The 12354-nt window shown below is 59.8% G+C and overlaps 1 protein-coding gene and 1 non-coding gene across 2 annotated transcripts in view; both read left to right on the top strand.

The window, feature by feature from the left end:
* The window catches only part of TRPM2 (transient receptor potential cation channel subfamily M member 2), a 33929-nt gene extending 24104 nt beyond the window's left edge, over positions 1-9825 (top strand). Inside the window, exons 20-32 of the mRNA XM_058661561.1 lie at positions 879-1062; positions 1227-1408; positions 1496-1628; positions 4105-4192; positions 6078-6165; positions 6670-6827; positions 7125-7201; positions 7311-7412; positions 7551-7637; positions 7803-7908; positions 8864-8965; positions 9489-9605; positions 9700-9825. Coding sequence (XP_058517544.1) covers positions 879-1062; positions 1227-1408; positions 1496-1628; positions 4105-4192; positions 6078-6165; positions 6670-6827; positions 7125-7201; positions 7311-7412; positions 7551-7637; positions 7803-7908; positions 8864-8965; positions 9489-9605; positions 9700-9825 — 1550 coding nt within the window. The remainder of the gene's footprint in view (positions 1-878; positions 1063-1226; positions 1409-1495; positions 1629-4104; positions 4193-6077; positions 6166-6669; positions 6828-7124; positions 7202-7310; positions 7413-7550; positions 7638-7802; positions 7909-8863; positions 8966-9488; positions 9606-9699) is intronic.
* LOC118758982 (Z6 small nucleolar RNA) lies at positions 8828-8907 on the top strand. The gene has a single exon (XR_004995911.1). It is a non-coding gene; the product is annotated as a Z6 small nucleolar RNA (small nucleolar RNA).
* Positions 9826-12354: the final 2529 nt, after the last annotated feature.

Genomic DNA, 12354 nt, shown 5'->3' with positions numbered 1-12354 from the left:
CGCGGTTGTGTGCGAGGGTGGCTGCGGTGTGTCCCCTTCCCCGGGTGGTGTCACTCACCTGAGCATTACTTCACCCAGATAGACTGGTCATGTTGTTTATTCTTTTCAAGAATAAAACTTTGGTTTTGTTGATATTCTTTGAAAAAAAAAAAGTCTATTTTTCCATTTCATTTAAAAAGCGGGCTGTGTGGGGATAGATCTTATCCCTTCACTGGTTCACTTTCCATAGGCTGGGCCAGGCCCCCTGGGTGTCCCCGGGGTGGCGGGCATCCGCCTGCCAGGTGGCTCGGGACGTGGTGTCCCAGCACCCGCCCTGCGGCTCCTTCCTGGCCTGTCTGCTCGGACCCTGTGTGCCCCTCCTGTGTGCCCTCTTCCTCCCAGCTGACAGTGGACAGTGGCACACGTGTGAGCCATCTCTGCTCTTCTTTTTGGGTGCAGGGGTTAGCAGCTGTGAGGTGCCAGTCCCAGAGTGTAATACCGACACAGTAACGCATGCTGCTGCTTGCAGTTTCACAGTTCGAGGTGGCCCAAGGAGTCTGGTGCTGCCTCACAGCAAGCTGCTTCCTGGCTCCAGGGCCGCAGCAGCCACCATGCTCACCCCTGCTCCTCAGTGGGACCTGTGTCCCATTTCTGCTGTCCCCCGTGTCTGTGGGCGCAGTCCCCTCGCACTGGCTCCGATGAGTTAGACCCCTCCCCGCTGAATTCAGCTCCTTGGCTGGGATCCTGCATCCCAGCCCCGCTCTGGCTGGTCCCTGGCTCAGGGCCTTGCCCTGCCGAGGACAAGTGGGTGGGTGGGGACATGTGGTGGGGAGCTGGGGCTCCCTCCTCCCCACACTCCGTGACTCTGTCAGCCCACCCACCCCCTCTGCCCACACCAGGCGTGGATTTCAACCTGGACCACTGCAGCCCCAATGGCACCGACCCCTACAAGCCCAAGTGCCCCGAGAGCGACGCCACGCGGCAGGTGCCGGCCTTCCCGCAGTGGCTGACGGTCACTCTGCTCTGCCTCTACCTGCTCTTCACGAACATCCTACTGCTCAACCTGCTCATCGCCATGTTCAAGTGAGCACCATGGGGTGGGGCCTCCCTGCAAGGGGGGCTTCCCTGGGGAACCAGGGCACTCAGGAGGGGCCACATGTACTCCATTTACTGCGTGCATCCACGCTGTTCCTGTTCCCGGGCGTCCCCAAAGCTGCTGCTGCTGCCTCTCCTCCTCGCACCCCTAGCTACACATTCCAGGAGGTGCAGGAGCACACGGACCAGATCTGGAAGTTCCAGCGCCATGGCCTAATCAAGGAGTACTACAGCCGGCCGCCTGTGCCGCCCCCGCTCGCCCTGCTCAGCCACCTGCAGCTGCTGGTCTGCAGGGTCTTCAGGAGGACCCAGGCCAAGGGTACCCCAAAGCTCAGTGAGCCCCGAGGCGTCCCGGGCTTGGGGTGACTGGGTGGTTGGGGCCCCGGGTGGGCAAGGCTCCTGGTGCTGTCCCTGCTTGCAGAGAACAAGCTGGAGGAGATGGAGGAGGCAGCCCTGCTGTCCTGGGAAGCGTACCTGAAGGAGAACTACCTGCAGCACCGGCAGGCCCAGCAGGAGCAGAGGCTGGAGCACAGGATCCAGGACCTGAGCCACAAGTGCGGGCCTGGGGTCCCAGGGCAGGGGAATCACCTGTCACCAGCACAGCCACGCCAGCACCCCCAGACCCCCTCTCCTGCCCTGTGTCCTGCCCGGTGCTGGGGAAGGCCTCGATGCCCCACTCCCCATGCCCAGCCCCCCAGACAGCCTGGACCTGAGGGAGACCTAGCCTTGAGGTCCCATGTGTGCCCTGTGTCCCACATCAGTCCTCGGGGAGTGAGGAGGGGCAGTCAGAGCGTGTAGGCCAGCATGGTGTGGTCGCTCCGCAGGCTGTGGAGAGGCCAGCCAGAGCTGGGAGTGGGAGCCTGGCCCGGTGAGGCTGGACAACAGCCCTGGCCCCAGAGGAGGTGGGTGTGCCTCTCTCACTCCCAGCCCTCTAGGCTGTAGACTGTGCTAATGACTGCCACCGCTGCTGTCTCCTAACACAGCAGAGCAGTGGGGATGGCCAGGGCCCTGCTGGCCTGGATGGCTTGGTGTCCACTGCTGCCTGCTGTGCTGTGGAGGTGGTGAGGCTGATGGAGATGATGATGGTGATGGTGATGGTGGTGATGGTAGTGATGATGGTGATGGTGGTGATGATGGTGATGATGGTGATGATTATGATGGTGATGGTGATGATGATGGTGGTGATGGTGATGATGATGATGGTGATGATGATGATGGTGATGATGGTGATGGTGATGATGATGGTGATGGTGATGATGATGGTGGTGATGATGGTGATGGTGATGATGGTGATGATGGTGGTGATGATGGTGGTGATGGTGATGATGGTGATGATGATGGTGATGATGGTGGTGATGATGATGGTGATGGTGGTGATGATGGTGATGATGATGGTGATGGTGATGATGATGATGGTGATGGTGGTGATGATGATGGTGATGGTGATGATGATGATGGTGATGGTGGTGATGATGGTGATGATGATGGTGATGATGGTGGTGATGATGATGGTGATGATGGTGGTGATGATGATGGTGATGGTGGTGATGATGGTGATGATGGTGGTGATGATGATGGTGATGGTGGTGATGATGGTGATGATGATGGTGATGATGGTGGTGATGATGATGGTGATGGTGATGATGGTGATGATGATGGTGATGGTGATGATGATGATGGTGATGGTGGTGATGATGGTGATGATGATGGTGATGATGGTGGTGATGATGATGGTGATGATGGTGGTGATGATGATGGTGATGGTGGTGATGATGGTGATGATGGTGGTGATGATGATGGTGATGATGGTGGTGATGGTGATGGTGATGGTGATGATGGTGATGATGGTGATGGTGATGGTCATGATGGTGATGATGATGATGGTGATGATGATGATGGTGATGATTATGATGGTGATGGTGATGATGATGGTGGTGATGGTGATGATGATGATGGTGATGATGATGATGGTGATGATGATGATGGTGATGGTGATGGTGGTGATGGTGATGGTGATGATGATGATGGTGATGATGATGATGGTGATGATGGTGGTGATGATGGTGGTGATGGTGATGATGATGGTGATGATGGTGGTGATGATGATGGTGATGATGGTGATGATGATGATGGTGATGGTGGTGATGATGGTGATGATGATGGTGATGATGGTGGTGATGATGATGGTGATGATGGTGGTGATGATGATGGTGATGGTGATGATGATGGTGATGGTGATGATGGTGATGATGGTGATGATGATGATGGTGATGGTCATGATGGTGATGATGATGGTGATGGTGATGATGATGATGGTGATGATGATGATGGTGATGATGATGGTATGGTGATGATGGTGGTGATGGTGATGGTGGTGATGATGGTGATGATGATGGTGATGGTGATGATGGTGGTGATGGTGATGATGATGATGGTGATGGTGATGATGGTGATGATGATGGTATGGTGATGATGGTGGTGATGATGGTGGTGATGATGGTGATGATGGTGATGATGGTGATGGTGATGGTGATGATGGTGATAATTATGATGGTGGTGGTGGTGATGATGGTGATGGTGATGATGGTGGTGATGATGGTGATGATGATGGTGGTGGTGGTGATGGTGATGGTGGTGATGATGAGGGTGACAGTGATGATGATGATGCTGATGGTGGTGGGAACCTCAGAGGGACAGCTGATGGTCAAAGCCACCTGTGGGTCCCACACTTAGTGTTTGAGTCAGGCCCTTGGTGTGCCCTAGGCTCAGAGTCTCCTGGGGGGAGGTAGGCCTGGCACTTCCCCTCATTCTGGCATTGCTTCCGCAGAGGGCTTGCCCACCTTTCAGCCTCTGTCCCCACACTTGCTCTACTAAAGTCCAAAATGTTGGCTGGTGGTGGGTGAGCGCTCAGCCTGTTGTGTGACAATGGCTTGCTGCCTTCAGAATCTCTGTCCCAGCTCAGGAGGCCTCCTTGGCATCCCAGGGGCCCAGCAGCCTGGCCATGGCCAGCTCAGCTGTGTTCTCTTGCAGGGTGGATGGCCTGGTGGACCTGCTGGATATGGACCATCTGAAGAGGCTGGGCTCCGTGGAGCAGCGACTGGACACCTTGGAGGGGCAGGTGGGATGCAGGCGTGGCTCCTGTGTGTGTGTGGGGGGGCCTTTGAGGGCAGGGCCTCTGCATGTGGGGAGTCACCATGTGGGGACTTTGTGTGGGGGCATGGCACTGTGTGTTTGGTACCTGGAAAGGGCCTGTCTGGGAGATGTGACGCCTGTATGTGGCATGGCAGGGCTTGTGTATGGAGGCATGAACTCTTCATGTGGGTGGGGCTTCTGTGTAGGAAGAAGTGGCCCCTGTTTGGGGTACGGGCTCTGTGTGTGGGGGCATGACCTTTCCGTGTGGGTGGGACCTCTGGGGGTGTGGCCTGTGTGTACGTGGGAGGGGGTCTTCTCTTTGGTGAAGAGTTAGTGAGCCTCTGTGAGGCCCTCACACTGTGGGGACCCACTTGAAGGCCTCCTCACAGGGCTAAGTCCCACTGGCCAGGGCTTCCTGCTGGGGATAGTGCCCACGCAGCCTGGAGGTGCACACAGGCACACCCTGCCTGCTGGTGCCGAGGTGGGCAGGGTGCTCTGACAGACAGCGGCACAGGCCCAGCTCACCCTTCACCACCACTGGTCCAGTGGGGACTGGGCATCTTCAGCCCTGCCCACCCCATCAGTGCCCCCTGGCAAGGCCGGGGACTGTGCTCCCAACACCAGGTCCCACTCAGGCAGGCAGCAAGCACCAGGTCCCACTCAGGCTCCAGGTACTGTCTGCACGTGGCCATGTGGGGTTGCCAGCCCTGGTGTGGGAGGATGTGTGTGTAACCTTTGCCCATGTGTGTTTAAGGGGACAGCAGGTCTAAAATAGCTGAGGTCCTGTCAGTCTTAGAGCTGATGCTGAAGCCATTCCTGGCATCTTGTGTGTGTGTGAGTGTGTGTGTGCCCAGACCCATGTCCTGGGTTCTATGTCTCCCTGTGTGTGTGTGTGTGTGTGCCCAGCCCCATGCCCTGGCTCCTGTGTCTACCTGTGTGTGTGTCTGGCCCTGTGCCCTGGGTTCTGTGTGTGTGTGTGCCCGGCCCCGTGCCCTGGCTCCTCTGTCTTCCTCTGTGTGTGTGTGTGTGCGTGTGCCTGACCCTGTGCCCTGGGTTCTGTGTCTACCTGTGTGTGTGTTTGCCCAGCCCCATGTCCTAGCTCCTGTGTCTCCCTGTGTGTGTGTGTGTGTGTGTCCAGCCAGTGCCCTGGCTCCTGTGTCTTCCTTTGTGTGTGTGTGTGTGCCTGGCCCCATGTCCTGGCTCCTGTGTCTCCCTGTGTGTGTGTGTGTGTGTGTCCAGCCAGTGCCCTGGCTCCTGTGTCTTCCTTTGTGTGTGTGTGTGTGCCTGGCCCCATGTCCTGGCTCCTGTGTCTACCTGTGTGTGTGTGTGTGCGCCCAGCTCAGTGCCTTGGCTCCTGTGTCTACCTGTGTGTGTGTGCGCCCAGCTCGGTGCCTTGGCTCCTGTGTCTACCTGTGTGTGTGTGCGCCCAGCTCGGTGCCTTGGCTCCTGTGTCTACCTGTGTGTGTGTGTGCGCCCAGCTCGGTGCCTTGGCTCCTGTGTCTTCCTGTGTGGGAGTGGGTCCAGCCAGTGCCCTGGCTCTTGTATCTTCCTCTGTGTGTGTGTGTGTGTGTGCCCAGCCAGTGGCCTGGCTCCTGTGTCTTCCTGTGTGGGGGTGAGTGTGCCCAGACCCATGCCCTGGGTGCCCGATGATGCGCCCTTCTCTCTAGGCTAGAGTTTGTTCCCTGTGGGCCTTGAACCAGCCCTGCCTCTCTCCTGGGCCAGCTGTGGCTGCCATCAGCGATGCGGGCTGCTGGGTCCTGGTGGTTCAGAGGCCACAGCAGGCGTGGGCAGCCTGCACCCCACTCCTGCGCAGGCACGTCCTGGCCTCCCCATTCCAGTGTGGACAGCAGGTGCCCATTGCTGCTCTCCAGGTGGCCCACATGGCCAGAGCCTTGCAGTGGATCACCAGGGCCCTCAGGGACAGCGACTTTGGCTCAGAAGTGGATGCCCCCATGCTGGGTGAGTGGGTGTCTGGTCATGTCTAGTTGTGGTTGGTGCATGTGTGTTGGCGTCTGGGCCTGTGTCATGAGGAGGGGAGGCAGCCGCTTGGGGAGGTGGCCTGGGGGAGGCTTTTGTGGGGCAGCTGTGTCTGAACCCCGCAGGTCCATCCTGCTGCAGGCACTGAGTGTAGCAGCTGTCCTCCCTGCCCCCTTGCCCTGCCATGGGATGTGGCCAGGTCCCCGGACTCCTGCTGTGCCCTGCCGTGGGCGGTTCCCTGGCTGCTGCGTGTGTGGAGGGAGGCTACCTCCTCCACCCACAGCTGGGATTCTGCGGAGCGGTGCTGCCCTGGCTCACTGTAGGGCCCTGGCGGCAATGGCTGTGGGCTGGCTTCAGAGGGGTGGGCCTGGGTCACAATGGCTGTCACCCCAGTGCCCGACCTGGCCTGCTGGGCGGGAGCTCCTGGGTAGTGGACAGCAGAGGAAGTTCCATCAGCTGGCCTAACGTGTGCGTGGCCATTGCCAGTGCCCCCTGTGGCCACGGAGGAACTGGGCATGGAGCCCAGCAGCAGCAGGATGGCCGAGGAAGCGGGGGATGGCTACCATGTGAACGCCCGGCACCTCCTGTACCCTGGCTGCCCTGTCACCCGCTTCCCGGTGCCCAATGAGAAGGTGCCCTGGGAGGTGAGTGCCGCCTGTGGGCTGCAGGTCCTGCCTGGGCCAGCCTCAGGGAGCCCTGGCTGAGGGGCTGAGGCACACAGCTGCAGCTCTCACAGCAGTCCTGGACCCCCCCACCCCTTCCTGAGCCCCAGGCATGAGGGTGCTGACACCAAGGGGCCCTGCCCTCTGGTCCTTCCAGAACATTCCAGGCTGTTCCCTATGTGGACTCACTCCTCACTGCCAGAACCCTGCTGAGCCCCAGCCCTTCCCCTCCCACAGCCTTTTCCTCTGATCCTGCCTCAACCCCACTCCTCCTTGCAGACGGAGTTCCCCATTTATGACCCACCCAGCTACACGGTCGAGAGGAGGGACCCGACCACCACGGACCCTGTGGGAGAGTGAGTGGGAACCGTCCCGCGGGGGACCAGGCAGCCTGGAGAAGGCCAGGAGTGGTGGGGCCTGGGTCATCTCACCCTCCCTCACGTGGTCTACCTTGTCCTACCCCAGCACCCTGGAGCTCTTAGCCAATATCAGCTACAATGCAATGGACGGGCTGATTGACCGTCGCAGCTTCCATGGGGTCTACGGCGTGTGGGAAGGGCTGCCCCGGTGAGTGTGGCCCCATCCCCGCCCGGCTCCTTCCCTCAGCAACTGGGCAAATGTCCTGCGGCCTTGGCATCTCCTGCCATGGTCTCCGTGTAGCTGCCTCGGCCCAACCCAGGCTGAGCCCACGCCTGCCTGCCCCAGGAACCCCATGGGCCGCACGGGGCTGTGTGGACGTGGCAGCCTCCGTCGCTTCGGACCCAACCACGAGCTGCACCCTGTGATCACCCGGTGAGCAGCTCTGATGGGCTCCTCCCTGCCCAGGCAGCCTGGCCCCAGGGCTTCCACCAGTGTTGGGCCTGTCTTGGTCTCCCAGGGCTGGGGAGGTGGGTCTCGAGTCCTTACCAGGTTGGTAGGCCACGGGGCACGGGGCACTTCCCGCCACTCCTCCGGCAGGTGGAGGCGCAGCTTGGACGGAGCCATCTGCCGGAAGAGTGTGAAGAAGATGCTGGAGGTCCTGGTGCTGAGACGACCTGCGTGGGAGCACTGGGCCCTGCCGGGGGTGAGTGGGTGGGCGGCTCAGAGGATGGGGGCTCAACTGCCACCCTGGGGGCCCTTGGGCTTGGGGCTTGCTGAGGGGTGGGTGGGGTGGCCAGTTCTGAAGATGGGCCCGGCTGCCACCCTGGGGGCCCCTGACCTTGGGGTGCCCTTGCTGGGGGGTTCCTGCTCCATGCCCCCTCTGTTCCTAGGTACCTCTGACTCCTGTCTGGACTTAGGGGTGTGCTGGTGAGCCCCAGCTTCCTGGAGGACCCTGGGGACTTGGGGGACAGGCGTGACTTGTTGCCAGAGACCCCTGCTTGCTCCAGCAGGAGGCTGAGTGATAGCTGAGTCAGGAAGATGTGGTGGTGGCGCGTGGGGGTAGCCAGGCCCATGTGCTGCAGCCCAGGTGAGGCCTCCGGAGGTGAGCAGGCTGTCCAGCCTGGCCTGCTGCTCCGGGCTGGCTCTGGGCTGGCTCCAGAGGTGAGCAGGCTGTCCAGCCTGGCCTGCTGCTCCGGGCTGGCTCCGGGGCTGCCTCCAGAGGTAAGCAGGCTGTCCAGCCTGGCCTGCTGCTCCGGGCTGGCTCCGGGCTGGCTTCAGAGGTGAGCAGGCTGTCCAGCCTGGCCTGCTGCTCCGGGCTGGCTCTGGGCTGGCTCCAGAGGTGAGCAGGCTGTCCAGCCTGGCCTGCTGCTCCGGGATGGCTCCAGAGGTGAGCAGGCTGTCCAGCCTGGCCTGCTGCTCCGGGCTGGCTCCAGAGGCTGTGCAGGCTGTCGGGTGCTGACGTGGATGTTGGGGCCTGGGCAGTGTCACTCCAGCCTGGAGACAGTCTACTTGGCTTGCCAGACTCCTTTCGGCCTCTGGCTCCCCAAGGCTGGTTGGCTGCCCTGAACGGGCAGGAGGCCTGTGGCGCAGGGCCCCAGGGCGGCCCAGGAGCTGGCCCAGGCAGCTTGCCAACCTGCCCACTCCCCGACCCTGCACAGGGCTCCCGGGAGCCGGGGGACATGCTGCCGAGGAAGCTGAAGCAGACCCTGGGGCAGGAGTGCTGGCTGCTCATGGAGAAACTGCTACAGCAGGGCGCTGAGGTAGGGCCTGTCCCGCGTCCTGTACCCCTGCCCTGGGCACCTCTGCAGGCGCCGCAGGCGCTCTGTCGCATGCTGCCAGCTCCTGCACTCAGGAGTTATCAAAGACATGTTTTATTCTATTATGGAGGTGAAACCCACAACATGAAACAAGCCATTTACAAAGACGTCTTATTTATTTGAAAGATAGAGTTACAGAGAGAGGGAAAGGGCGGGGCTCTAAGAAGCCAGGAGCTTCCTCCGGGTCTCCCACATGGGTGCAGGGGCCCAAGGCTTTGGGCCGTCCCCTACTGCTTTACCAGGCCACGGGCAGGGAGCTGGATGGAAGTGGGGCAGCCCGGATTAGAACCCGTGGCCACATGGCTGCTGATGTCACAAGCAGAGGCTTAACCTGATGTGGCAGGATTCCAGCCAGGGCTGTGTCCCAGCGCCTTTGTGCGGTGCTGGAGGCCCCGGGGGAAGAGGGAGCTCCTGGCGGGGGGCCCCAGGAACCCACAGAGCCCCGCCCAGCCCTCTCTTCCTGCAGGTGTACAAAGGCTACGTGGATGACCCCAGGAACACAGACAATGCCTGGATCGAGACAGTGGCCGTGAGCGTCCACTTCCAGGATCAGAATGACGCAGAGCTCAAAAGGCTCAACACGGTAGGAGGCTGGGGGCGGGAGGGGTCGCTGGCTGGTGGAGGGGGCAACTCCGGGATCCACTCCCAGAATGAGTGCCTCTGCTTCTGTCCCCCAGCACCTGCTCACTGACGACTCGGGGCTGTGCATCCAATGGGAGGTGGTGGACAGGCGCATCCCGCTGTACGCGAACCAGAGGACCATCCTGCAGCAGGCAGCCACCCTGCTGGAGGCTCACTGCTGACTGGGCATTAGGAGCCACAGGCTTGCGGGCCTGACAACCTGCTGCGTTGCAGAGCCTGCCTTGGGCATGCAGGGCCACAGCAAGCAGGACACTGTGAGCAGTCCATCCCGCGCAAAGCAAGCGGAACAGGACCTCCGCCCTTGTTCCTGTTCAAATCATTAGTTCCTCCCCTATTTCAATATAGATGATTAGTTCTTCTCTTGTTTCAGTGAAGATAATTAGTTCCAGGAAACCCCTCTGCACCCCCTCCTCCCCCAGAGAAGAAGGTGTATAAATGAGGATTAAAATAAAGGGCACAGGCACTCTTTTCACCAAGTACGAGTGTCCGTGTGTTTCTTGGGCCAGCAGCCTGGGGGCCAGCAGCCCGGCATTCCCAGTCTGCCCTCAGGGTTTGAGCGTCGTGTCCTGCAGGCCGGGACAGCTGGGGCCCATGGAGCCTGGGCCACCCTCTCCTCACGGCCATGTGGAGCTCGGCTGACCTCAGGCAGCCCCACTGGCCCCCGGCAGGGGAGGGGATGTTGCTGAGCAGAGTGGTCTAGGTTGACCCCACGTCATCTGGCAGGATGGTTTCATGAGGCACCAGGCGCTGGACGTGGGGGACAGGCTGGAGCTGGGGGCCTGGGTACCCTCACCTCTCCCCTGCATCCTGCCCTGTGCTGGTCTGGGGTGACCTGCTGGGAGGCTGGGGTCCCTGCAGCCGCCTGGGGCTGGTGCCACTGAGTATGTGGGGTTGGGCAGCTGCTGTGTCCCCTGAGATGTTTGCCTAGTGACGGGGAGCCCAGGCAGTCCCTGGCAGGGCAGCAGGGCCTGAGGCTGGGCTGGGCTGTGGGAGAAAGTGGCAGACACAGTGAGGGTGGGGATCTTGTCTGATTCCCCCCAAACTCAAAAAATGAAGGAAAAGGAAAAGCCCTAGAACAGAGTTGGAGTAACACGGTTGCAGTTTGAGCCCACTCTGTGAGTGCTCACGTGTGTGTGTGTGTGTGTGTGCCTGTGAGTGTGTCTACACTTGGTTCAGGTCACAGTCAGGCTGAGGGGGCATGACCGGACACACATGGGGCAGCTGCAGGGACAGCCTGCACCAACATGGGGGCACTGAAGAGTCCTGGTCACTTCTACCCTGTGGGCCCACGGGGTAGTGTGGTAGGGAGAGGGACAGAGGGGTCTCTGTGGCCTGGGTGTCTCTAGGGACCAGGCCATCCCTGCTGACTGCTGGAGTCCAGCTCCAGCTGAGTTCGGAACTCGCAAAGGGTGCGTGGATGAGGCGCAAAGAGAGAGAGAGAGAGACGGACCACTAGGATTCCATGATCATCGTGGACAATGCACGAAAGCTGTCCGCTTTATTTATATAGAACCAGTCAAACTCTGGCTCAGACTTTTTACGTCATGGTCAAGTGGGTGTTTCTAAGGGTAATTCTGCCGTTTGTTTGCCTTAAAGCAGGATGTTCTCCATTCCTGACCCTGTGGTCAGGAAGTTCTCAATAAGCCGTGCATATCAATCAGTAACACATTCCTACTACAACCCTCATTCTGCAACTTAGTCTTGAATCAGCTAAGGGAGGAAATGCATCGCAGGAGGAGGGACCTAAAGATCAAAGAAAGAGGGAAAGAACAGATTCCCACCACACCTGCGGACTTAGCACCCTTGACTAGCACATGGTCAATGGGGGAGGAGGATCCTAAGCATAGGTTTCTGCTATACCCTTGATTAGCATAGGATCAAAGGGGGAGTTAACACCCTTGATCAGCATATTGTCAATGGGGGCAGCTGTGACAGCAATAATGAAAGGCCTTTTGGCTAAAAAACGGTATCAGCAACATCAGCTTCCAAGCTCACATTGGTAGTAAACATTAACTTCGCAGAGGCAGACAGTGCCTAAATAGATTACAGAAATCTCGCGGGAAGTTCCTTGCGGCCCTGCCTGCAATGAAACAATACTCTTCCACCTTCCTGTCTTCCACACCGACCACACGGACCCCAGCAGCTGACTGCCTGCTGGCTGCCCCCAAAGGCCTTGGAGGCAGGGAGCTGGCCTGTGCACAGCAGGGTTGGCCAGCGTACAACAGGGCTGGCCAGCAGGCAGCAGGGCTTGCCAGTAGGAAGCAGGGATGGCCAGTGGACAGTAGGGTTGGCTAGTGGGCAGCAAGGTTGGCCAGCAGCAGGTCTGGCCACCTTTAGGTTTTGTAGTGCAGATCTGGACTGAGGGAGCAGTTAGAGACCCAGAGGCCCAGGATTCCCAGGGCCAGGGGAGGCTGTGTCTGAAGGACAAACTCCTGGAGAATCATCACTTGGCTGGTCCCAGCCTCGCCCAGACAGCCTCCCTGCAGGCCACCCTGGGCCTACTGTTTGGTGGTGGACCAGTGCTGCGGTCTGCTTACCCAGGCAGGCCTAGGGCTCCGAGGGTCCTCATGCTGGGCATAGGTCTGGGGGCACAGAGGAGCTGTGGGGCGGCTCCAGGAAGGTCTCGCTCACCGAGGTCCCTGGGGAGGTCCTTCCCAGCCCTCCATATAGTGCAAACTCACTTCCTGAGA

Source organism: Ochotona princeps, chromosome 3 (genome assembly GCF_030435755.1).
Source record: "Ochotona princeps isolate mOchPri1 chromosome 3, mOchPri1.hap1, whole genome shotgun sequence".
Classification (NCBI taxonomy): domain Eukaryota; kingdom Metazoa; phylum Chordata; class Mammalia; order Lagomorpha; family Ochotonidae; genus Ochotona; species Ochotona princeps.
This window is presented reverse-complemented; position numbering and strand designations above follow the sequence as displayed.